The sequence below is a fragment of the Lipophrys pholis genome (genome assembly GCF_963383615.2).
Source record: "Lipophrys pholis genome assembly, chromosome: 1".
NCBI classification, from domain to species: domain Eukaryota; kingdom Metazoa; phylum Chordata; class Actinopteri; order Blenniiformes; family Blenniidae; genus Lipophrys; species Lipophrys pholis.
The window spans coordinates 20,583,100-20,609,425 of NC_137635.1; the positions used below are offsets into that span (position 1 = coordinate 20,583,100).

General features: G+C 42.1%; 1 protein-coding gene across 1 annotated transcript; it reads right to left on the reverse strand.

Moving 5' to 3' along the window:
- Positions 1–624: 624 nt before the first annotated feature.
- taok2b (TAO kinase 2b) lies at positions 625–25,659 on the reverse strand. The gene is given in 21 exon segments (XM_080482005.1): positions 625–2,619; positions 3,853–4,035; positions 6,043–6,255; positions 13,854–14,093; positions 15,037–15,240; positions 15,436–15,564; positions 15,668–15,845; positions 16,203–16,408; positions 16,992–17,198; positions 17,680–17,847; positions 18,321–18,402; positions 18,899–18,992; positions 19,374–19,458; positions 19,460–19,466; positions 20,618–20,731; positions 21,005–21,101; positions 21,199–21,244; positions 23,134–23,235; positions 23,326–23,397; positions 25,006–25,146; positions 25,618–25,659. Coding segments are annotated over 21 exon segments (3,513 nt in total). The 5' UTR covers positions 25,621–25,659; the 3' UTR covers positions 625–1,677.
- Between the last annotated feature and the right edge of the window lie 667 nt (positions 25,660–26,326).

Genomic DNA, 26,326 nt, shown 5'->3' on the forward strand with positions numbered 1-26,326 from the left:
TAACAATTATTAATAATCCCTTATTAATAATCATTAATACCTTGAACACACACCACACCTGACAACAGTTTTTATTCAGCTATTTTGTTTTGTGTTTTTTTTTTTTTTACTTTTTTTTTTGTTCTTTTCGTTTACAGTCAAACGTGGGCCCTTTTGAGTCTCGCAAGAAAAATGTGAACATGTTTACAACAACTATTACATCGGGATTAGTTATGGTATTATTGACACCTATAGAAAATGCAGTTGGAGTTGTCACCCTAAATCTTGAATTCAATACTCATTTGAATATATCAAAATTACTATCATCATCTTTGTTACTCTATAAAACCAAATGATTTGTTGTTGTTTTTTTTCTGTTTGTAATATTCCCATAAATATGTACAGTAAAGATCAAAAATGTGGGACAAGTGATCTAAATGTCAGTGAAACTTGGACAGATACGGTACATTTTCAAATGTGTTTGGTCATGTTTACAAATGTTTTTTTTGTTTTTGTTTTTTCTTTTTGTACATCTATCTCATGCATCGGAGCAACTCCTGTAGACACCTATTTTGTTTAGATACTCAATATGTCATGAATGCCAAAAAGCTTCTTCTTTTTTTTTTTTCCCCTCTTCTTCATCTCCAAATGTCCACACAAAGATTTCTCCTCCTCCCAGCTGCATTTTTAGAAGAGTCTCTTGAATTTACAAACATTCTGTGTATTTGTATTCGGCTTTAAATCATCCTGCAGTCATCAAATAAAAATTTTGATGGCACGACATCCCTTTAAGAACCCCTTAAAGGCATTGGTGACGTTCCAAGCAACTTGTTTTTCAGGGTTTTTTTGTTTTTTTTTATACACTTAATACAAAAAAAATTAAATAAATAAACAAAACATCAACTGTTGTAAACCAATATAAAGTGTTTTTCAAGCTCCAGTATACTGGAGTCTAAAGTAATCCATCCTGTTACTGCTTTTGTTATCGTGTTTTTTAACTTTGTCCGCTTTATGAAGTCCCCATTTATTAGTGCTTGCTAGTTAATATCTCGACACTAACGACTACGTACAAGTACATACACAATGCAACAAAACATCCTCTTCCTTTTTTTCCTCCCCTGTCCTCTCGCTTTCTCCATTCCAGCAAAGAACATCATAGAAGAGGCCGAGGCTGCCGTCTGCTCTCTCCGCAGCTCCGGGAGGGAAAAATCAAAGGCTAAATGTCCTTTCCTTTCACGCGTCCTGGCTTACTTTTATACAGGCGGTAACAAAGATAAAAACATTAAATGGAAACCTCCTCTTTTTTTTAAAATCTAATATCACTTTGATCCAGTGGCGTCACGTGCGTTTACATTCCTCCCTTCCCTTGTTTGTACCTGTGAGAATGGGAGAAGAGCTCTCAACCCACCCTGAGTCTGAAGAGGCAGGATGCAGCTCAGCACCGTCAGCTTGACCGCTCTTGGCTTCGGCCTGATCGCTTTGACTTGCTGTGCATTAAGAGAGAACGGGTGATATCCCGAAACCCTCTACGTTTGACCTACTTTAAACGTTGGGATCAGTCCAGGAAAATCATCATAATAATAATCTTTTTTTTTTTTTTTTTTTTAAAGTGGCAAGCTGAGAGTATTGAGATGCAACCTGTGATAGCTACCTTCCTAAATCTGGTGCGACCACGCTGTCAGAGCTTCCTCCTGCCGTCTAAGAGTAGGAGAGGTGGGAGCCGTTGGAGATGTGCGACGTGACCGAGGTGCTTCGGCTCAGGACACCGTCGCTGCCCCCGGCGCCTCCGGGACCCCCGCCAGACGCCGTCCTCCTCAGAGGCTGGGGGCTGTTTCTCAGGGCCATCAGGCTGGGGGCTCCGCGCACCCCGAGCCCCCCGCCTCCATATATGCCCCCCTGCGAGGAGGAGGAGGAGGAGGAGGATGAAGAGGGGCCAGAGATGGAGGGAGGAGCGGGCGGTGGGGGAGGTAGCATGGCCAGGGACTGGGAGGAGGAGCGTGAGGGCAGGTGATGGGAGAAGGGCAGGGGGTGTGGGTGGGCCAGGTCGCCGCCGGAGCCTCGCACTCCGGCCCACTCCCGCTCCCTCTCCTTCTCCCGCTCCCGATCTCGATCCCTCTCCCGCTCGCGGTAGAGCTGCGGCGTGCTCTGGTGGTGGTAGTGCTGCGGCAGGTGGTGGCGCTGGTGGTGGGAGGAAGACGAGGAGGAGGAGGAGGAAGAGGAGGCGGAGGAGTGGGACGAATGGTGCACCTCCCTCCCGTCCCGCCCCAGCCCCAAGACCATCCCCAAACCGTGGGAGGAGGAGGAGGAGGACTCGCTGCGGCGGTCTCCAGACCCGCTGCCAATGCCGCTACTGCTGCTGCTGCTGCTGTTGTGGCTGCGGCGCGAGAGCTGCTGCGACGGGATGCTCTGGGGGTGGATGCCGTGGCTCCAGTGGCCGGCCGAGCGGGAGCCGGGGGGTGGGGCGTTGGAGTAGCCCTGCTTGGGGTAGGCCTCGCTGGGGATGCCCGTCAGCGCCATGTTGCTGAAGCCCAGACGCATGCTCTCCGAATCGAAGGCCTCGATCTCGCTGGCCTGCCGCTCCAGGAGGGTGCGGATGCGCTCCGAGCGCTCGTTCTGCAGGGACAGCATCTCCTCCTCGATCTGGACACAGGAAACGCATCACATCCTCACTTCTCATGTCGAACCTCAGTGCACACCTCCGTCATCTCAGTAACTTGGGGTTTCACAGTGGACCTCATGAAGTTCACAATTTATTAAACTATAAATTCAGTTCTGCTGACTTATGGTTGAATAAAATAATCATTAATGTTAGTTTGCAACACCTTTTTTCTCATGACTTCATTTCAACAATTAAGAGAGAAAGTCATGCTGAAGAAAAGGCATCCCTCTGACCCCCAGACTCTTTACTCCTGAAACTCTCTGCTCACTTAGAAACTCACTTTATCACATTCATCCTGAAAATGACTCATTTTCAAACAAGTTTTGGTCAATATAAATTACATTTTTCACTAATTTGATTAAATCCATTGTCAAAACCACCAGTTGTGGCAAAAACGGAGATAGTGTGAAATGATTAAAATCTCAAGAATATCTACTAAAAAGGGTCTTTAGTGGGAGGGAATGATATTTGTTCATTTCTTTTTCCAAGTTTTGAAGATTTTTTTAGTTGGATGATTAGAATTGTTGAGGGTAAAATATCTGTCATCTAAAATCCAAAACTCTCTTCTTGTATAATAACTTGGATCTTGGACTTTAAAATTATTTTCTTGTATTTCGAAGCGCCGGCCAGACTCGGCCATTGTTCTGCAATCTTTTTGACCAAAAGAGGCAACTTTTCCACTTTTCACCAAATAACATTTGTCTGGACCCACAAAACACGTTTAAACTTTAAAATGAAGCTAACAAAGCTTTTAAACTGTGTCACAGGACCATCAATGAAATCAGATCAAATACTTATTTGCATACAATTACTTTAGTTTAGAGTAGAGGATTTGTTTCTTTCTCATATCGGACCGGCAGCCTCAGTCGGCAGCTCAGACGCTCCTTGTACGGACTCGCTCGTTATATTTTTGTATTAAGTCTTGCACATTCTTGTAAACAATGTTTGAATTAGCGAAGACACACTGAACTGAATAACAGTGCGCGGTTGTTTCGGTCACGGAGCTGTGGTTTTGGCCAAATCATGACTGAACATTACTGAAAGAGTGTAAAAGGCTTTACAGCATCGTATTTCACATTAGATGCTCACTGTGCCTTTCAGACTAAGTCTAGAGTTTTGCAGTTTGCAACTATTACATGTCAAACTAAATTAGTCTTTGCACCACCTGTAACGGAACTGTGCTTCCATACAAATAGTTGCCCCAAAGCCCTCACCCTCTGCTCCAGCAGGGCCCGGCGGATGGACACCCTCTGCTCCAGGTCCTTGACCTCCCTCTCGTGCTGTGTGTCGGTGTGGATCTTGATCTTGCTCTGGTAGGCGTTCAGCAGCTCCAGCTCCTGCTGCAGCTGCATGCGCAGCACCTTGTACTCGGCTTCCTGGGTCTCATCCAGTCGGAGCTGAGAGGAAGAACAAGGGGGAGGTAGTAGAATGAAAAGAAACAGACTGAGGCCATAAGTTGTACTTTGGAGAGGTTAGGAGAGGAAAGGAGTAGAGAGAGTCTGACAACAGAGAGAAAAGAGAGGGCAGATGCAGAGGAGAGGGTGAGGACTGAGGAGAGTGAGCTGCATGGTTTTATCAGTGTGTGCCTGCATGTGCTGCATGTCGTGTTTGACTCTTTCAACCAGAGCCTAATGACACAGAGTCTGTGCTTTCAATTTATTATATATTCTGTCTGTGTGGAATCAAGTGTCAGAGTGCAAAGTGGAGCGTGTGAGACAAATTTACACATTCTTGTAGCGAAGGTTTTCCAGTTTAAATTTATGTGTAACATCCAAATATTGTGTAACTTTTGAAGCAGAGATCGCCGTCTTTATTTTCAAATGGTTGAAAAGATAAAATACTACAGTATATCGGTAGTTAATGAGTAAACATGTCAAATAAAATCCCCTAAATCAACACAAATACGGCATTATCACTATTGTTGTATGTTATGGACATGTATATATGGCACACATATATACGTATATATACGTATATATATATATATATATATATATATATATATATATATATATATATATATATATATATATATATATATATATATATATATATATATATATATATATATATATATATATATATATATATGTAAATGCGTGTTTGTTTTACCGAATCCTTTGTTTTGATCAGAGCTTGGACATCGGGGAACACAGCTTCCTATATCATTGCTCAGACAGTGAAAAGAACGAGGTGGGGAAAGTGTAAACATTAAATGAATTGGTATAATCGCACCGGCTGAGCTCCTCGACCTGTGAGGGCGACGTCTGGTCTCTATCCTGGTTCCAGGAACACAGATTGAGTTTGGTTTTCTTCATTTAAATATATATTTCTCTGACCTGAGGATTGAGATTAATCATGGTGTGGGAAGCCTTCCCAAACAGACTTTAACCACTGCACACAAACAAGGGCAGCGGGGATTTGGCTTACTGGGCTTACGTGGCAGGATGCCATGTGAGGTAATTACAGTATAGTAGCACAGAGGGGTTATGTCATTGAAAAGACATTTTGTCTTTCATCCCATCCTTTTCCTGGTAGATTTCATTCATTTAAAATGAGTGGATTTGTGGAGTCTCACACTGAGAGGCCAGGCGATGACTCTGGAGGGCCAGAGAGCGGCGGGGCGAGGCTGTTGGGCGTCAACCAAAACACACGGTTTCTTCCTTTATTCCTCCACACTAACAATCTGAGGAGTCACAGACAGTGCATCACTTATACTTTATCCTTTGTGAGCAGTGAACCCAGGAGGCGTCCCATTAGGTTGTTATCACTAGTGAGAATAGTGCTATCGTGGAAATGAACATTCCGTCGGTTATTTTTTACGTCTCCACAGAACAAGCTAAAGCAGTTCAGGAAGGCAGGAGGTGGACGTTAAAGGACCTGACTTCAACTCTATTTAATCAAATGACGTAGAATCAGATAATCTGGCTTTGGGCTTTTGAAGCTTGGCATCGAGGTATTTTGTTGTTCAGATTTTAAAAAAGAATCTGGGACAAGAAAAGAATCACTGCTCACCCTCCGCGGTATAATGGGTTTATAGGATGGGAAAGCGGTTCAGGAACTGAAGATATGGTGTTGGATTGAAATATTCTAACATTTTTCCCCCCCTTTTTTTAATGTAAATATAAAAAATAAAAGTAACCTCTTACTGGAAGCTGGAACGATTTCGTGTCTCCCCCATTACTGAAAAGGTGAAGGATGTTTTGGAAAAGGAGTCGCACACAATTGTGGGACCGGGAGGAGGCCGGTTGGCGGGCGAGCAGACAAGCGGGCGGGTGGTCAGACAGGCGAAGGAGGGGTGGGGTGGGGTGGGTGGGAAGGAGGGCCCCCCCCACCAGGCCAGGGCACAGCAGTGGTGGTGTGGTGCGAGTGTGAAGTGAACGACGTTTCCTTGCCTTACTCACAGCCTGTGTGGACAGCATATCATTGATGGAGTGGTCATACTGCTCTGCCAGGATGGCCAGCTTACGAGTCTGCTCATCCTTCAGCCGCTTCAGCACGGCCTTGTGGTCCGACTTGGGCGTGTTCTCCAGCAGGTGGTTGCGCAGCGCCTTGTACTGACGGGTCTGGATCTTGCAGGTGTCCTGGAACTGACGCTTGATCTGAAGCTCTTTGGACTGGAGGAGAGAGGAGAGAGACGGACGCAGCTGGGCTCAAGTGCTCCTGTGATATGTAAAAATTTTTGTTGAAAAATCTAAATCAAAAATCATCAGAAAAATGGAAATACCGGGGCTCGCCATGGCAAATCAGGTTTGATTCACAAGTTTTAGACGAAGTGTCCTGAATGATGTAAACCGAGAAGTTGGGAGTACCAGCGACTTTAATAAGCTTAATATAAAATACCTACAATTTCCTAAAATTATTATTCTCATTCTGGTAGCTACTTTATTAGAAAAAAAAAGAAAGCTTGCAGATAATATTGTTATGATTTTGACACTGGGTCAAATTTAACTGTTTGGCTGGCATGCCTTATATTTGACATCCCAGACTTACAAGATTGTTTTCCTAACCTTATGCCATGAAGAAAACAAACATCTGTTTGTTTTGGTTGTGGTGTGCTTCCATGCATATTATTACCAATTGTTAACTAAATAGGACAAACCCTTTAATGAAGCCACTTAAGTGCAGTTCAGCCCAAGAAGCCTGCTTCTGTAACTTGTGGAGTTTTGTCCAGTTGCGGATGCTTTAATGTCTCAGCAGTGTTGAAATTATAACTCACCAATGTTTTGGGACTCAATGTGTTTTAAGTATTGACGGTATTTTGCTGAAATGCAAATGTATTGAAAAACTTGTCCTCAAATACAGCTTTTTACATCGTTTTCAAAAATCAATATGCAAGTCAAAGTTTAAAGGGTAAGTATATTTAACTGTACTTAAATGCTTTGTCTATATAATGCAATGATTCAAAATATGTAGGTTCAAACATCTAATGGAATAATTAAACAATAAGAGTTTATGTGAATTTCAAATTGAAACCTATTTGGAAGAAAAATGCAAATCTAATGTCTGAGTATGAATTGAAAAGGATGGCGCACTCGATATGAACTGTAAATTTAAATCATACTCGAGTAGATGGTGTAAAACTGTACTTAAGTGTGGGTAAAAATACAAAACTACTACTTATTAGTACTACTTAGTAACTTGATTATTTGTAATGCTTAGGTTTTAAGCTCAATTTGTAGGAAACTTCCTCTTTCTGGTCTGTGTTTCCGTCTTTTCTATCACTGCAGGGAACAAAATGTTCTCTCCATTATAAGTGCTATTTCACTGATGAATCAAACACATTTCTAAAATCACTGACTCAGTCCTCCACAGACGAAACATTCTCCCTGCCTTCTTGTTCTTTGAGGTTGTAAGAAGCCTGAAGACTGCAAGTCTTCTATGTGTTTTTTATCCTTTCTGTCATTGTATTTAATGCAATACTTAATTGAAAACTTCAGTAATAAAAGATTAAAAAAAAAGTGAATAACCTGATCTTTCATTATAACAATGGTGCTTCAAACCACGACTGTAAACTCAGGCTTGTAGGACTCATGCTTCTGATATAATAAAAAAACATGTTTAGATGCTTTCAATTTGAACCATCTGATTCATAAATATGAAACTGTTTTGACTAAGTTATGGTTTATGACTGAAGCTTATTCCATTTATCACTTTTAATATATATTCTTAAATTATGTGCTTTAAAATATATTGTTATCCTCCACTTGTATATTTTAATGATTTCTCTTTAAAAGGAAAAGACATCCCCCTGACCCCCTTATTTCTCTTTTTCCTGCACCCCCGTCATGCAGAGAAGTCCCACACTTTGCATACCACCACTTTCAAGGGCTATTTAAACTTTTGGCACAACTTTTATCAGGAATAATAATTATGAGGGTGAAAACTCTGAAATACCAATTGGTTAAATTGTGAGTGTGAGATTTCTGGCGACCAAGTTAATCTTGACTCGGGCCCCGTTTACACAGCGCTTACAGTGAAAATGCACCATTTTTTCGTTTTCGTTTCAGAAAAGTTTCACCATAACACAGCAACCTTTTAAAAACAATGTCCTTTTAAAGCTTTAATGCTGAAAATGATTGTTTTCATGTAGGGCCACTAGTGGGTGCCGTTGGTTGTTTTTTTGTAATTAAACCACACAAGTGTGCAGAGAACAATTTGCCATTGTTGTTACTGTCCATCGACTGAGCATGTGCAGAAGAACTATTCACAACGGCTGTGGTTCGCGGAAGCAGCTTTTCAAAAAAGTTGCATTTGCCACCGTTTCCAAGGAGAAGTAGTCAGCGTGATTTCAAAACGTTCCGAGCACCGTCTACAAGTTAGGTTTAGTGAATCAACACAGGCATCTCAACGGTTCTCACCTCGACTTTCGCCTGCAGAAGTTAAAATCTGGTACAAATGTGGTAAATATGATCTTTGTCCTCCCGTCACCTGTTTAAGCAGTAAATGTTTTTCCAAATTTGGCTGCACGTGGTCCAGGTATCTGTATTTAGATTTGAGTTTCATGTGGGACAAAGTCACACCGTTGTTACTATTCATGTGAAATTAATTTAAACTAACGATTCAGAAGCTAAAAACAGATTCCCGTCATATCTGCTAAAAGCAGCATTCATCTGAATAACATAGTGCTGATGTATATTGTGGGTAATATGAAGGGAAGGGTAGGAGGACACAGCGTGTGATGACACAGGAGGAGTCGCATCAATAAAAAACTGAAGGAAATTATCTGCTCGGTAAAAAAAACAAAACCCAAAGAGGATAAAACAAACAAATGATAATAATGGAAACATAAAAACAAATCATAAACACAAACAAGACAATGATTTCAACACAAAAGAATTTATTTTTGTGTAAAGAAAAATCTCTAAGTATAACAAAATGTCTGTTTGGGAGCACACAGCCGTACAGTATGCCAACACTCATGCAGCTAATTAAAAAATAAAATAAAGGATGACGAAATGCCTCCTAAACAGAATGCAGTACTACTCGTATAGATACTGCATAAAATAAATAATCAAAAAAAAAAAAAAAAAGTGATATAACTCTGTGGAAACAAACAGAATGCAAACATGTAAACATACACAGGAACAGGAAATCAATGAAATAATCAATGGCAAATAAGTTACATAAAAAGAAAAGACAAAACAAAACGATGCATGAGGAGAAACAGTGTCCTACTTTCTTACTCCCCCCCCCAGATCGTTTTACAGTTAAGACCGAGTTTCCACACTCGGTGATTTTTCCTACATACGAGCGGCGCCGATGTCGTTTCTCTGTGACACACCAGGCACCTTTTTTCCCTGTATCACAGATGTTTTATAAGAATCATGCTCTTTGGAGTTTTTCACCTGAACCGTTTTTGTTTTTTAGTCTCCAGAGACAGACGCCGTCAAATCTCTTTCATGTTTAAATTTAAAGCTGTAATGACTCAAATGTTTGGCTTGAAAAATAAATATTTCTTAAAGAGGAATTATTTCAGTATATTTTAATGGAAATGTCTGGTTTAGGCTGATCAACTGCAATACAGGCGCATCTCAAAACCTTAATTATTACTGAAAGCCTACCGATTTGTTGGGTCTCCACTGTGAGGAACATAGTGAGACGATCAGGCACAGAAGAGGCAGGCTAAGATCACTATCAGAGGTGAATGATGGTGAGAATGATGATCAAAAACACTCTACAGACCACCTCCACAAACCGCCAAAGATCATCTTGAGGCAGATGGAGTCACTGTGCAGCAAAATGGGAAAAATGGAACATTCATACATGTTCCGATATTGTCTTGGCAAGCACATGGAAAGAGTCTGCAAAACAATGACATCTCCTAATTCTCAGTGCTGCAAAAAAAAAAAGAAAAAAAAAAAAGCTTCTGGTTGACATCACACAGGGGCCGAATGTACTGAACAAGCAGTTCCAAGCTCAGTGCTGCCTATACCAACATGAGAGCACTCTCCATAAAAGTTGTTCTGCAAAGCCCAGCTCTCTCAAGACAAACCTCAAGACACTAGTGAATGCAGGCACAACATTCAGTGGATTATGAAGCCACGGGAGGAATTTGATCACTGGTTTGGAGACGTCCGAGATGCACAGAGCTGCTTTACAAATATTTGCCGACCCTTCCTCCTTCGCTCTGCATGATGCTTCTCCTGTGCTCACTGGCACTGCAGGGCAATTCTCAACTCAAAGTTCAGGGAGGCGAGTGTAAAAGCAGAAGAGCCTACAATTTTCTGGGAGAATTGGCCACTCCCAACTTCTCTAGGCTTTCCAGCTTGTTCGAGTGGACCAGATGCCTTTTTGGGAGCACATATCTGTGAAAAACCCGTCTCCAGCATGAATTCAATAAGTCAGAGTACAGGTCCAGACTTACTGATGAGCATCTACCAAGACACACTGAGGATCGCAGCTGCTTCTTCCCTCAAAGTCAAACGTGGCTCAGCTGCGTGAAAGGAAGCGCTGCCAGAGGAGCAGGCAAGAGAAGAACCGTTCATGTTGAAAAACGATTCCATTGCACTTTTTTTGTAGAATACCTGATCCAGCCTCATCCAGCCCCAGGTCAGCCCACTTAAGAGACTCCTGGTTTTACAGGATTCCATTTTAATATCGCTTGCTTTAAACAGTCAGTGACTGTTTGTAATGATGCCATTTGTTAAGTTAAATTAAAATTCTGTGACCACGAGAAAACTAAATCTTTTCTACTGTATTATAATCTTTTCAGATGTGCATGTATCTTTGCTACTTTTTTGGGATTTAATATTCACAAAATGATTTCCAAACAAGTTTAAGGCAAAGAACAGGTGCAATTTTTTATGTTTTCAGTGAAGAAAAGCAACACGTTCTTCTATATTAATTTATTTTAAATGGCTTTGGGTCAGTGCAAAGCTAAATGAGCATTCAATATCACGGGATATCCCCTCATCTGATAGTGAGCTGCTTTGTCTCGACTTTCACATTCAGTAGTACTATCAACCTTTCCTTTTGAAGATTGTTTCTCTCAAAAGATTGTTTATATGGCTTCATATAAATTAAGCTACACTGAGATATTAAATACTTTTTTTTTTCCTTATATCAAACCTAAATCTACGACGAAGAACATCCTGCTTTCTTACGATCCCATGATGACTTCAGGATATGTCACTAAGCGACAGACTGTTGATATTTGTGCAAACAGCTGAAACTAGGCACTCTTCTTCTATCTATCAGGGGAAATGTTTACATGGTAAATAATCACATAATCATTGCAAAAACCGCAATAAAATAGTATAACTAACTAAAACGGGAAGGATGGCGGTTTTCACCAGCTGCATGTAAAATGATCCCATATGTCCACATAAACTTCATATTCTGATTTATCTGGTCATTGTTTCAGCTAAATGTTACCATACTTTGGTATTTTAGGTCCATATATAACCTCCACCCGTTACAGTGGTCCAAGATAATTTGGTTGAACTTTTTATTGCACTTGCATGGCGGACAGAGATAGTGTTCAGGGTAATGCTAGTGAAATGATTGAATATGAATATTGCTTTTCACAGTATTCAGCTTCAGGGAGTGAAATCATCGTCACAAAGCTTTGCAACACTGTAATATTTGTTCTAAGCACTGAGAAAACGGTGCAGCTGATCAAATAAGACCAATGTAAAAGTAGTTAAAAAAAAAAAAAAAAAGAACAAAAATAAAACATTGCACAAAAGAACGGTCTGAAAAATAACCATAAAAATATTTGTCTTACAAATTAAGAGCAAAATAATAAAAAATCCAAGAAACTTTTGAGAAACTTTTACAAAAAGCACAATAAATGAAATGTTTAAACTTCACTGGGTTTGGTACAGCAACTGTGGTCGCGGATCCCACTTCAAACGTATGTGGCTTGTGGGCACACACGTGCATGTTTACTTTCAGCCAGCACACACACGCACGCACGCACGCACAGATGAGTGCATGAAGTACAGCTCATCTCCAAGAAATGTGACCATAAACATGTTTGGAATTATGTAAAGAGGGACGGAGGCCAAATCCAAGAAGACACACAAATAATGGGCAGCTGTACGACATGAATCCCCTACATCAGTTCCCCAGTTTTCTTTGATTTGTCCTACGCTTGTTATCTCCATGGCCGAATTTTCCCCCTCACAAACCTCCCCGATGAAGTTCTCCTCAGCCCACACTCCCACCTCCCCTCTTCGCGAAACATCCGCACCCTCTCCTCCCTCCTCTGTCTCTCCCTCTCTCTCCTCCTCCTCTCACTCTGCCTCTGCTCTCTGACCTCTCGAGGCAACAGTCTGGGCAACCTGCTGGGAGCCTCTTTATTCAGGACGCCCAGTGCTTGGAGTTTAAGCCGAGCACTCGGTGGCAGCTTTTTGACGACCTGCCGAGCTAGTTTCAGCACGACCGAGTTAGCCAGATCCGCCAGGACTCCGAGGGGACGTCTGCTGAAACGCCTCGCCCAGAGCAGAGCCTTGGACATGGGAGAGGCGTTTCTGCAATGAACCTGGAACTCTAAGGGCAAGCTCTTCAAGGGAACCGGGATCTTGGACTGGCGCACACCCCAGTTGCGGCCTGCTTTGGGAAACATCTCGTATAGGTTACGCTCAGCCATGCCGCCCATTACGGATTGGCACATGGCAAACAGGGGCCGAGGCAGGCGGAAAAGGATGCGCATGCAAAGGCGGTTGACCTTGCGGGGCGCAAGCTGAAGAAAGTCACGGGCCGGCCTGACAATCAGTACCACAACCAGGTACAAGGACAAGAAGAGAGAAGGAGAGCTGAGGAAGGAAGCGGAGATCAAAATCATGGGGATGTAATAAATCCCCAAACTAAAAGAAAGTCCTAAACTGAAGAGGCCGCTAGCCCAGAGGCTGAGGGACAAGTAGCTGGAGAGCGAGAGAGAGCAGCAGGACCGGAGGAATAGGTAAGAGAAGAAGAGCGCCAAGAAGGCGAGCTCGGCAGAGAGCAGGACCGAGGCCACGGAGGGCAGCGGTGGCGAGCGACGAAGGGAGAGGAGGAAGATGGAGAGGAGCAGCAGGGTGAGGTTGGAGGGCTGGGCGGCAGCGGAGAAGGAGAGGAGGAGGCAGATGGCATGAGAGAGGAGTGACGGTAGAGAGGTCTGAGCAGGGGAAGAAGTGGGAGCGGGCGAGACGGGAACGGGTTCCAACTCCTCTAAAGCATTGGGGAAGTAAAACTCAGACAGCTCGTCGATCTCTCGCTCACGCAGCCGCCTCTTTTCCGAGGACGGGGCCAAGAAGAGCTCAGAGGGACAACCATCAGCCACACCTCTGCCCCCCTCTTCCTCTTCCTCTTCATCAAATGCAGTATTGCTGTGGTCGTCCTCTTCGTACGCCCACTGCTCTCCTTCAACTTCCCTTAGATCTGTCCCCTCTTCACTCATTTTCCACTCTTCATCATCTTCCTTGGGTTCTCCGTCCTCCTCGTCTACCTCACATCTCCCATCAACTATAGAGATGCTTTCTCCGTCCACCTCGTCTACACTTTCCCTAGAGTCTTCATTATCATTGAAATCCTCGACAGCTCCATCAAGCTCACCGTCAACTTCGTACAGCTCCTTCACCGTCAACTCATTCTCCTTTCCCAACTCTCTGTCTCCCTGACCCTCCACCTCAACCCCCACCTCCCCCGCCTCACTGACCCAGCTGCCACTGCACCCCTCTGCTGATTGGCTCTCCTCAGGAGACCCCTGGCGCTGGGTGCTCTCACTCACTTTGAGGCTCTTGGGCTGCTGGCGGACCTCCACGGCATGTTTCTGGCGCAACTCTTGCTCGCGCCTCTTGTTATACTCCATCTGGTTGGTGAGCTCCGTCTGGTGCTGCGTGCGGATCAGCTCGGCCCGCGTGCGCTGCACCAAACTCAGCTGGCGGAACTCCAGCTCCTGGGTGGACTCGTGGTGACGCAGCAGCATGGCGCACTCCAGGTCCTTCAGAGTTTGCTTCTTGTTCAGATCCTTGGGAAGAGAAGAATTATTAGAACTTAGAGGAGGAGGACTTGGCATGAAAACAAAACACCACTAGGGATCACAGCCATACGATTTTCACACTGCAGACAATTTCTGAAATTGGTCGAAGTCTGTCACATTGGCATTTGTTGGCCAAACCACAAGATTCCCCCCTGCCTCAGACAGAAGTTGTGATGTCAGTTGTTGGCTTCATCACCAAAGCAAATGAACGCAGTAAGGCAGACAAAAGACAAAACAGTACCTCGTACAATAACTGTAACTTCAGATAACTCTCCTCCTTGTGTCTTGCCACTTCAGTGCTATTTTTGATTAATTTTCTACACAATGTAATTTCTCCTTCATTGCGGCTGCGCTGTGTGTGAATTAAAATCTGGATTCTATGACATGTTGAGCAACATTTGATGGATATAAACAATAGACAAATTAAGAGTCTGGTCAGATACACACTGGTTAACCGACTTTAAAAAGTTAATTTGTGTATTTTTCTGTTGAATGCAGATCTCAGGTCATTCAAGTTGGTTTATGATCTGCAAAATCTTGAAAAACTTATTTTGAAAATCTCTGCGGCAGTGTTCACATCTGCAGTCTAATTCTTGATACAGAGAAGAACAAAGTAAACTCAGCAAACTACCTTTAAACCGATTCACTCTGCATTCATACTGGCTTTTGAAAATGTGAACTCAAAATTGTGAACAGGCAGAAGAACTACATGAAGAACTACAAAACAATACTGGACATAGGAATAAATCCACTCATGGAATCAATGCTTTGAATTCGCCACAAAGAGCCGATGAAACGTATAAATAGTCAAAACGGCAACAACATTTGACGTTAATGAAGCCATAAAAATAATGAAGTGTTTGAATTGTGTAATTTGTTTTCATATGACTCCAACGGGTTGTTTTTATGTTCCTTCAAAAGAAGACATTACCTCTCTTAGCAGATCCTGCTCCAGGTTGTGACGTGCCAGCAGCATCTTCCTCTTGTACTGACGACACTGTAGCTCATAATACTGCCTCTGCCTGCGCAGCAGCCCGGACTCTTCCTCTGCCTGCAGCTGCTGAAGACACTCTTTCTGGTGCACCAACCATTCCTGTTTCTCCCGTTTTGGTGTGGACTGGTTCTCATTCAGTTCCTTGAGCAAAAAAAAAAAAAAAAAAGATTACTATTGGCTCAAAGTCATGTTCGATAGTTCAATGCAGGGTTAGTAGACACACATGAAAAAGTAATTATCGTTCGTTGTTCAATGGCAAACACCGTATGCAAACTTTCCCTCTGTTATGTGATTAACAGCTGACTGAAGACATCCTGTGATAAAACTAAGACGAACCTCTTTGAGCTGCTCTTTACGCTGACGGTACTGTCGCTTTTGGGATTCCAGCAGGCCAGTGAGCTCCTTCTTCTGCTGGCCCAATATATGCTGCTGAAACTTCTTCTCCTCCGTCAAGACTGCCTTTGTCTGAGTAAAAAAAACCAAAACAAAATGATAACGGAACTTCTGGAGGATGAAATCTTCACCTTGACGTTCTCTTGTTACTTTCAGAAACTCCGTCACTGCTTACCTCCTTCTCCAGGATAGCCTGGTGCTTCTTGGAGAGTTTCTCTCCTTCCATTGAGAAACTGTTCCTCTGGTTCTCTAGCTCTTTGTCCAGTCTCAGCTGGTGCTCGTCCATCTCCGCTTTCAGCTTATTCTCCAGGCCCATCAGCTGCTTCTGGTGCTGCCGCCGCATTCGCTTATAGCTGTTAGGAAAAACAAGGTAAGAAGTTAACTCTCGGTCGCAAGTTTTATCAAGTTGGCACTGTAAAACCATGTTATGGAGCAACTATCAAATACTAACAAGAGGCATTTTCATACTAAATCTGATCAGCAGCTGTACATGTGGCAAAGGTGACTCAGCTCAACCATGTCAACAAATCATTGCTACAATGTGTGCAACTATTGTAAATACAGACGCAACCACTACCACTACCAAAGCAGCATTTTCACATTGTGTTACACAAGCATCTGGCCTCTCCCTCGCTTACATGACATCGCCGTATGACTTCGGTCTTCTTCTCCGACAATTCAAATATCAGGAAACTGAGATGAGACTTTACCCGGACATCTGCTCTCTGAGGGCCGAACCCTGCTCGTGTTCCTGGATCTGACGGGTGACCAGCGAGGCTGTACGAATGGTAGCAAAATGGTCGCGGCCCCGCCGCCGCCTGCCCCCGCCGCCCCCTCCACCGCCACCAGCAGATGAAGCTTCTCGTTGTGTGTCGACCTCTGGCTGATAGGGATCATCGTAGATGTTGTCATGGCTCTACACAGCAGAAGAATGAGGAAAAGAACGTGGGAATTTCAAAATGAATAGTCAAATATAACGCAGCAATCAATTAACTTATTCATCGTTCAGCCATCTGTGCAGTGATAGTCCAACACTTGAAGCTTTGTCACTTTACTTGGCGTTGTTTGTTTGAGCCTGCTACCATGCAATGCGGTCATTTTCTGCTTTCTTCTATATGTAGCAACACTGACAAGTCAGCTATGTCTCTGCAGCTTCAAACTGCTGTTTTTACTTGGTTATTCCTGAAGGTGGTGCAAGCATGCATGTGGTCAACTGAACCAACAACCGCTTCCTTTGTGGATGATCATTACATCTAAAGTAGCGCAACTGATTTGTCATTGAGAAATACAGACTTGGAAAGACACAAAAGCATTAAAAAAATATATGACTTACAGATTTTCATTTAGTACAATATTGCTGCTTGAATTATAAGATGAACCAAAACTATCATTTGCTCTTTCCAGCAATGTACCAATGGAGAGAGTGTGAGATGTTTTTGAAAGGGACAGGACTCTCAAACCTGGTGTCCTCCCACAGACAGTTTCACACTTGGACTAACCAGAGGCTTGTGCAGGACGGAGCTGTTGGAGGTGACTGTGTGCTCTCCCTCCTGCATCATGGCCATCTCCCCGCTGTCATCAGAGCCGTCTGCCAGACTGTTGACCGAGCTGCTCTGGGAGCTGGCGCTGATGGACATGGAGGGCAGAGAGTGGGAGCTCTCCATGCTGTTAACTGTGCCGGTGCGCAGCATATACTGCTCCACATCCTGGTGGAAAGAAAAAGGAAAAAAAAAAAAAAGTGGATGGAAAAAAAAAGTTGTGGGTAGAAACGACATTTAGGGATGGTGACTAGGTTTTAAATTTGGCAGTGGTGTCTTTAGCTAAATCATACATCACTTTGATACTGTGGGGGTGAAAAAAAAAGAAAAAAAGTGCCTTGAAGTGACAAACACAAACCGCCACTCTAAAAAGAGCCACTCCACATACTCTGAATTCTTTCATTTCCTTTCCAGAGAAATGCAAGCTAGAATTAAAAGGAAACAAAGGCCTTTGTATGGCCATGAACACATGTTGCATACAATAGTTTTATAACAAAGCAGGATGGATGCTGGGCTACCAGATCTTATCGCTTTCTAACTTTGAAGAAATGCAGCCAGTCTTGCTTAACAAAACCAGTTACAAAAAAATGGAAAAGTACTGAACTGCTGCATTTTCTTTTGAGATTCTCCTCGTCAGCCCCATTCTCACCTCTTCTTCGTCACCTCCTTCAGGTGCGGGACCGTTGTGCGCCTCGTGAAATAAGATTTTCTTCATCTTTCGGTACTGTAGGTTGTCCAGCTCACGGACAGCATCCTTGGTGCGTGCGATCAGGTCCATCACAACCGTCATGGGACGCTCTCTGCATAGGAAATGGTGCTGGGAGGACGTGTGAGGTGAACGAAGGAGTGAAAAGGACAGAGATGGTGTGAACATAACATGACCCAAAAGCAGCTAACCAGTAGACTAAGTATGCTCTTGAAAAATATTTTAAAAAGTCAGAATCGCTACCACAAAAATACATTGAAATGGCCGACATGGATTCACACAAAGTTTCTTTCTTTCACATTACCACTCCACTCTATATTTTCTTTCATCAAAACTGCAATAAAAGTGGAAAAACATTTTTGGGGCTTACATTTCATATATACTTTAATATATTTTGGGAATTTTCAAAAAACTAAAATTAATTATTCCATGATTCTTTCATGCATGTCTTTTGAGAGCAAAACAGATGTAGGTCCTTTTATAGGAATATAAACAAAAATATACTGTCCTCTTTCTCAGATTTCCTCTTCTTCTAGTGATAAAAGTAATCGTTCATGGCCTGTTATTGAAAAGCCTTTGTGTACCTTGAGCAGCACATCAGAGGTAGGTCTGTCCTGAGCGATCTTCTGCAAACAGGAGTCCACAAAATTGCGGAAATAATCCGACCTAGAGAAAGAAATGCATCATTATACAGGCACTGAGACGTATGAAAGCAGCTTGGAAGGCCTGTTAAGGAGAACAGCATCAGCACACTAGTGCTTGTGTCCTACATTAAGTGTTTTTTGAGTATCTACGTAATGGATAGTACCTGTGAAACAATTGCATTTTGAAATGTAAATGAAGTCATTTCAAATAAAAATTTGCAGCTTTACTTTTAGTAAAAACCTGGTCCAACAGTCAAAGAAAACTACAAATTTGGACACATAGCCCTGTACAGCCCTCATAAAATCAATAAAATTGTAAAACAAATTACAATTGCACATCAAAGTTGGCTGACGTGCTATACAAAAAGAAAACGCTTAACCTTCAATTACGCTGAAATTCCTTTGTGACATATTCTATTTGAAAGTATTTATAAGAGAAATCAGACTAACACGAAAAATAAAACAATCCTCTTTGCCTAAAAGGACTCATATGGTTAGAAAATGCCATTATCTCTCACCAGTGATTAGACTGCAACACAGGGCTCTCATTCTGGGCGATGTGGTATAAGGCACTCATAGCATTCATGTTGAACAGAGGAGGCTTCCTTTCCGCTGGAGATGACAGAGCATGACAGAGAAAGAGCGCGGCAAATAAAAAGAAAGATCAAAAAATAAAAAAGAAAAAGAGAGAGAGAGAGAGAGAGAGAGAGAGAGAGAGAGAGAGAGAGAGAGAGAGAGAGAGAGAGAGAGAGAGAGAGAGAGAGAGAGAGAGAGAGAGAGAGAGAGAGAGAGAGAGAGAGAGAGAGAGAGAGAGAGAGAGAGAGAGAGAGAGAGAGAGAGAGAGAGAGAGAGAGAGAGAGAGAGAGAGAGAGAGAGAGAGAGAGAGAGAGGGGAGAAAGCAATGAAAATGGTTGGGTGCTTTCATCTTGGTAAACATTTGAAAAAAGGAAAAAAAAAAAAATACTTCTGCATCATTGTATGGCTGCCACTTACCCAGCTCTATGCAGGTAATGCCAAGTGACCACACATCCACCTTTCCATCATATTGACCCTCGTCCATGGCTAGAATCACTTCGGGGGGCCATCCTGTACAGAGGAAACAACAACAATTCAGCCATTTCCAGCTCCATTCCTTTGATCCTGGACCAACAGAGAACAGCACCTCGGGGCTTGCTGTCATTTCCGACAGCTCCACTGCATGAGCACACATTACAAGGGTTAGGCTGCCTCGTGTACAGTAACAACAGTAACTTGGAGCTGCTGAACGCTGGATTCTGGGGCACTTGTGAGATACAAAAAAAAGAACTTTCTTTTGCTGAAATACAGATGAAAATATGCGTTGAAATTGTAATCACATCCTATTAAAACCCTGCAGGTTCACATTCTTCAAGTTTATCTCGCATTGTGAGTGCTTTGAATGAATGTGAATCTGACTTTAAAACAAATATCTTTTCTCTTCTCTCCAACAGTATGTAAAGATCAGCCTGACTAGACTGTACATAACACCTTTTCAGTGCTATTGAAACTAAAAGATAGTTCCTTTATATAGCAGTGCAGTGACAACATTACATCACAATCTTTTTTCAGCTGCAAAGTATTGCATCAGATGAGCACCCATTCTATCGTTTTCTCAGTTCAAATATATGCAATTTTAGACAACAGCATAATCTATATGTGCGTGTACAAGATTATTTATATTAGCAGTCAGGAATAAAGACTAATCAAATTTGTACAGTCAATTTGTCATTTGTCCTGAACTCAAATGCCACTGCTGTTTCCTTTACAGCACAAAGTATTTATTTCCTCGGCTGAAAAGCCTTTTTCTAAAGCTTGACAAACCGTCTAAACTCATAAAAGCGACACTCTGAAGTACCAGTGCACCTGGCTCTTTGTGTGAATAAAATAGTCCACTGTGGTTTGGTTTATTTGATGTTAAGCCTATAATATGTATTTGACCACTCAGAACATTGTGCTGCACTTTGTGGAAAGGTTAACATAAAAAAAAAGAAAAGAAAAAAAAAGAACTTGGATAAATACAACTGCACAATGGATTTCAAGCTAAAAATGGAAACAGACGTAGCTGGAAGGGAAGACTTCCAGTGGTCTACAACTGGCTGTTTTTGGATAAAATCGATGCTCATGTAAGTGTTTGGGTCACTGGCACTGGAAAGGTGTAAGCTATGTCAAAACATTTTTTCTTTTCGGTGAGCGGATGAGGAGTACAAAACTTCTTTCACCAGTAAGGTGTTCCCACGAAGGAGTTGGCTGGGGCAACAATGGAGGCAGAGCCAAAATCTCCGAGCTTGACCTGACCGGGCTCCGTTAACAAGATGTTTCCTGCCTTTACATCCCTGGGAGAAACCATCAAATGACAAGACAATGACAGGGTCAGAAAAAAAATGGCAGCGAGAAAGAATATGCACAGAGCTGTGGAGGCTCAGGAATAACAAGATGCACTAGAATGTGTTGCTGCACGGTGTGAAAGCATAAACACCATTGCATAAGCTTATCTCAGGCAGCACAGTTTGTGCTTTCTCCCCTGGATTTGTTTTGTCTCTTGTCAGGAGTGTGGGGGAGGATAGATAGAATAGATACAGATAGTGAGAAATGAAAATGGGGGTCACCTGTGAATCATGTTGTGAGAGTGAAGATACACCAGTCCCTGCAATGCACCATGGGTTATGGCAGCTATTTCCACTTCCTGAAGAGGCTTCTTGTGTACTGAGTGAGGAGAGACATTTCGCAATATGAGACAGTGTTTATGCAAAGAGAAGGACACGTAATTAACTCATTAGTGCATGTCGTCGTCCCCACGTACCTTCTAAGAGGTCGGAAGCCGAACCCAAGCAATACTCCATCACCAGCTAGGACAGAGACGGCACAGTGTGAGATTGCAGCATGTGCATAGTTAAAGACTTTTCCACACAAGAGCTCAGCAGAGAGTTTAAGTTGGGAAAGCTCAAGTCAAACTAAGTGCATCACAGAAAAGCATTCTTGTGTCCACCTCATAATAGAGCTGTAAAATGTGCTTCTCCTGGAGCATTTCCAGGAGTCTGCAATATATGCACACACAGAAAAAAAGTTGCTTCAACAATACATGTTAAATATTTATTAGCCATCAGGCTGTTTCTGATTCTTTAAATGCAACTGAAGTTGCATTATTTCTAATGGTTTTTCACTGCTCCGACTTTCAAGAAGCCAGAAACCTTAAGAAGACCTCTAAAGGTGAACATGTCTCATGAAATGAACAGAGACTAAATGTAATCCTCACTTCCTGATTCTGTCGGTTCAGGAAGTTAAGTCAAATGGAAGAATATATACAACTTGCTTAATGATTCAGACGAAAGAAGGAAGTATTAGATACAAGTATGAAAGTATCTTTCAACGTGAGACAGTGCACATGGGGAAAGAAAAAAAGAGCAGATAAAATTAAGAGACAGATTTTTTAATGCCTTTTAATCTCAGGCTAAAACAAAGTGAAACGAGTCCAGTTTACGTGAACACTGGATGAAGTGATCAGATTGATGCTCTTATATGCGAAACAAATATCTGATTCAAAGGATCAATCCCATAATGCTTGGTATTCTGTCGTTTACCATTTGTGACAAGCTCACATCCTCCCACATGCAGCTTTACTCGCGATGGATTTCGTCAATAGGCGAATCAAGCTGGTTGTATGTCTTTTTGCGACCTTTGAGACGCCGCAATCACATGATCAGGAAGAGACCATATGTGAGAGAGCAGCGTTCCCTTCAACATCGACCAGTTGTGCTTCACCGCCTAAATCTTTCTCTCAACACTGTGTGCGACTTTTCACATGGTGACATTTCGTAATAGACGAGCACAAAAGCTCCGAGGGTGATGGGCCGTTTAGATGGACCGCATCCAAACCAAGATTACTCCAACTTCTCTGATGAGAAATGCTGGTGAACTTTTCTTTAGTGGAGCCAAAGCTTGCGCGTTCAGAAATCTAAACATTTGACTTTTGTCAAATTCACATAAAAGTGAGAACAATTCCAAAAATCTTGCGCCAATGGCTGTGGTGAACTCGTCTCCTGTCATTACCCAACACAGAAACAAGCACACAGTTCAATCCCAGCCAGACCAAGAGTGAAGTTTCTGTACATGTTAGAATACAGATGTGGTTTTAATGCTCACAGCTGCACACAGAGAAAAATGTAAAAAAAAAGTAGCTGATCATGGCTCATCAATTCTGCAAAAGCCATTATTAACGCTGAATCCATGTTTGTTCTGTACAAAAAAAAATGATAGTTAAATTTCAACTAATTATTGGATATCATGACGTTAACTAAAAAAGAAAGACATGATCTAAAACATTTTCTGTTGCTAAACTCCAAGCCAAGACTTACTTTAGATGATTTTTAAATATGTTCAATGAGATTTTCATACATTTCTGTACTGTTTTTTTTATTTATTAAGTATGCCTGCAGGACACTGGACCTTATATCAGGCCAACGCTGGAAATAAGTGACAGTAAACTCTAGACTTGCTGAGAGTCCTCTGCAAAGAGACGGTCATATGTGCACTCAATCACACCAATTAAATGGTCAGTTAATTTTTATCTAAAGACAGTATTTTATTGCTTCAGCAGCGTCAATGTGCTTAACACAATCTTTTATATTCAACCACTCGCTCACACCAATGGTAACCACTACTTAAATATAACAATGGTAATTATGACATGAATGTAGATGAAATAAGAATAGCCGTATATGTCAATGTGCACACTCACCCAGGCGGTGTGCTCTCTCAGGTAGCAGCCACGGTACTCGACAGTGTTGGGGTGGCGAAGCTTCTGGAGAAACTTCACCTCCTTGATGATATCCTGCCATTTCTGGAAGGAAAAACAGAGCCAATTACACACAAGAACCTGTCAATGCATCCAAGATCGACAGTAGTTGATGATGGTGTGGAGTGTGGTTACCTCGTTGGACTGCTTCCCACTATAGGACATCTTCTTGATGGCCACCACCTCATTTGTGCGGATGTCATGGGCCTAATGTGGAGGTTAAGAACAACAGATGATGAACTATTCTTCACTGTTTCTTGAATAGAAATATTTACGGAGTCTTTTACCAGTTAATTTGAGTTGAGGGTTGACTATCAGCAGTATCAGCAGATGGTAGCAATAATCAAACATTTTGCACAACACAACAGTGATTCATGGAGCTTTTTTTTTTTTACATTTGTGACAACAAAGAGAACAGGATTACATGAAACAAAGATTTCTGCTGTGTCTCCTTCTCTCTTCTTTTCTGGCCTCTCCTGTCCGTGACCAGCTCCTCTTCACCCTTCATTAAACATGATTTTTCATCCACCACTGCCACGTTGTTCTTTGTCCCTGACGCCCACCATGCTTTTTTCCTCTTTCCAGCCACATCTCAGCCTCAGCTGACAAATATAACAACCTTCTCTTTCATTGGGAGGTACCATCATCATCATCTTCTATATCGTCAACATCTTATAAGATCAATCGTACAGTCATGTATCAACTATCCACCTCTTCTTAATATCTGCAAATTTAAGCCAAGGGAGCTACTTCTCAATGATGGTACCTTACATTTTAGAATGTGTTGCTTTTTTTCAATGGGTTTTTTGTTTTTCTTTCCCAGTGGAATATCCTCTGAAAATGTTCAATCCAACAAAATTAGTTGCTAGTGCTTGAGATGCTCATGTGATCTGCAACTCATAGGTAATAAATGAATACAGGAAACAATTCTTCCTTCATTTATATTTCGCTACGTTATGTTTTCAAATTTTAATTAATCCTGATTGGAAGAACAAATAAAAGCAAATAATATTGATTAGGGATGCACCGATGACACTTTTTGAAAGGAGGAGCACTAACCTTCAGCTACTTGCCGATACCGTGTACCGATACGAGTATTTTTTTAAATGCTATTGAGACTAAATCATCCTCCATACGTAAACAATACGTGAAGGCTATGCATTGCACGCACCTCCAACCGCCTTGAAGGCTCCAGTATACTACTGTGTCTACAATACGAATAGCGCAGTACGTAGCGTCAATCTACGCACTGCGCTATGAATACTGTAGACTGACAGTAAAAAATAAAACAATTTGCAGATTTATATTTAAACCTCTACAATCATGTGGTACATTGCTATAATAATTTCAACACTGATTTTCACAACTGTGGAAGCTGTCAATCAAAGCTAATTTACTTCACGGTCTGTCTCGGTTGTCGAGTGAAATATGAGAATGGCTTCCAAGCATGTACTTTATCCATATCATTTACTCAGTTCTGAATAATAGCTTGGATTGTTTGTCAAATCAGGACAAAAACCTGGCTGAAAAAAATGAATCGTAATCAGAAATGACAGGTTTTCTCGCCTCCTCGCTGGCAGATTCAGACACTTCCAATAGTCATGACTCTCCTCACAAGGCTTTTGATTCCAACAGCTGCAGTAAAATCAGAACTATTAAACAGCATTGAGGGGTGATCCAAACACATCACCCGTGAACCACTACAGGGCGCAGACCACCGGCTGCATATTATGCAAAAGAATGATGTTTAAGGGCTCTGATGTGTGTGAGTTCAACGTAAACAATTCTGCATTAAAATCCAGGGGTGCCACTTACGAAGTAGACTGCTCCGAAGCTCCCATGGCCGATTTCCCTCAGGTCCGTGAAGAGCTTCTCAGGATCCTCCCTGTAGAACAGCTCAGCCACCTCCGGGTCCTTCAGGCTCCCGGCCCGCACACTCGACGGCATGGCCAGCGCCTGGTGAGCGTGTGGGAGACACACTGGGTGAGCGTCTGCTGTCTGGCAACATTACCAATGTTTGTGTTGGGCATACGTCTCATCTTTTAAATATGTTCTTGTATGTCACACAGAAGTAATACGCTCAGATGACTTGGGGTGATTAGCTTGTTTTCTTTGGAGGGAAAGATTTGCACCTAATCCCCACGTGTCTCAAACAACTGATGACCAGGACATCAACCACTTGGGTCCAGGTATAAAAAGCCGATAATGCATTCAAAATATTACATGATGCAAAAAATGCAGATCCGCAAGCTGGCTGAAACAAAGGCCAAATATTCCATTCATTCACTTGACCGTCAGTCACCATCACCCTCATCCATCTGTCACTGTACTCAAAATATAGACTTCAACAGTTCCGACAAACACAAACACTGCTGTATTTTCCATTTCTACATTCAACACTGAAATTTTCAAAAAGTGGTTAATTACCATAATTTCACCAGATATAGTCTAAACAGCTTCAGCCTTGAAGGATCTAATTGCAAAGAGAAAGAAGAGAACACTCATCTGGACCACATAATATTCCTTTGCAAATCCAAATATTTCTAAAATGATGAAAGCTGTGGAGGCTACGCAAAACACTTGTGAACACTCATCTTATCTGGTCATTCTTTGATCCTTCACCATGTTACATACTCAATGACATAGTCACTGCCACTATATAGTGGCTTACGAGAGCCGGAGAACCAAATACAGTAAAATCAAGTTCAAAAACCAGCAACGTGTTTAGATTGAGAATAATGGATGAGACACTGTTAGGCCAAAGTCAGATATCCATGGTGAAGTTGAGATTGCAGTTATGAGACACATCTCAAAGTATATGTTTTTTGGAGGTTGTTATTCCTTCTTGGGAATATTAATGTTTGAAATATTGGCTTAGACCACTAACAACAATACACTTACAGGACTTAAATTCAAATTAACCATGACCAACATATATTGAGAGCAAGGTGTGTTATTCAGTATCATCAGAGCTGTTTGTTTTTCCAAAGATAAGTCTTTCTCTAAATGTCAAAATCCCCCCAAAACAAAGAAATCACATGATTGTTATACAGCCAAAACGGGAGTGTTCATATCTCCTGGAGGCTAAATTAAACACTGTACAGACATATTTTACAACAGGCAAGCTTTTCTGCGA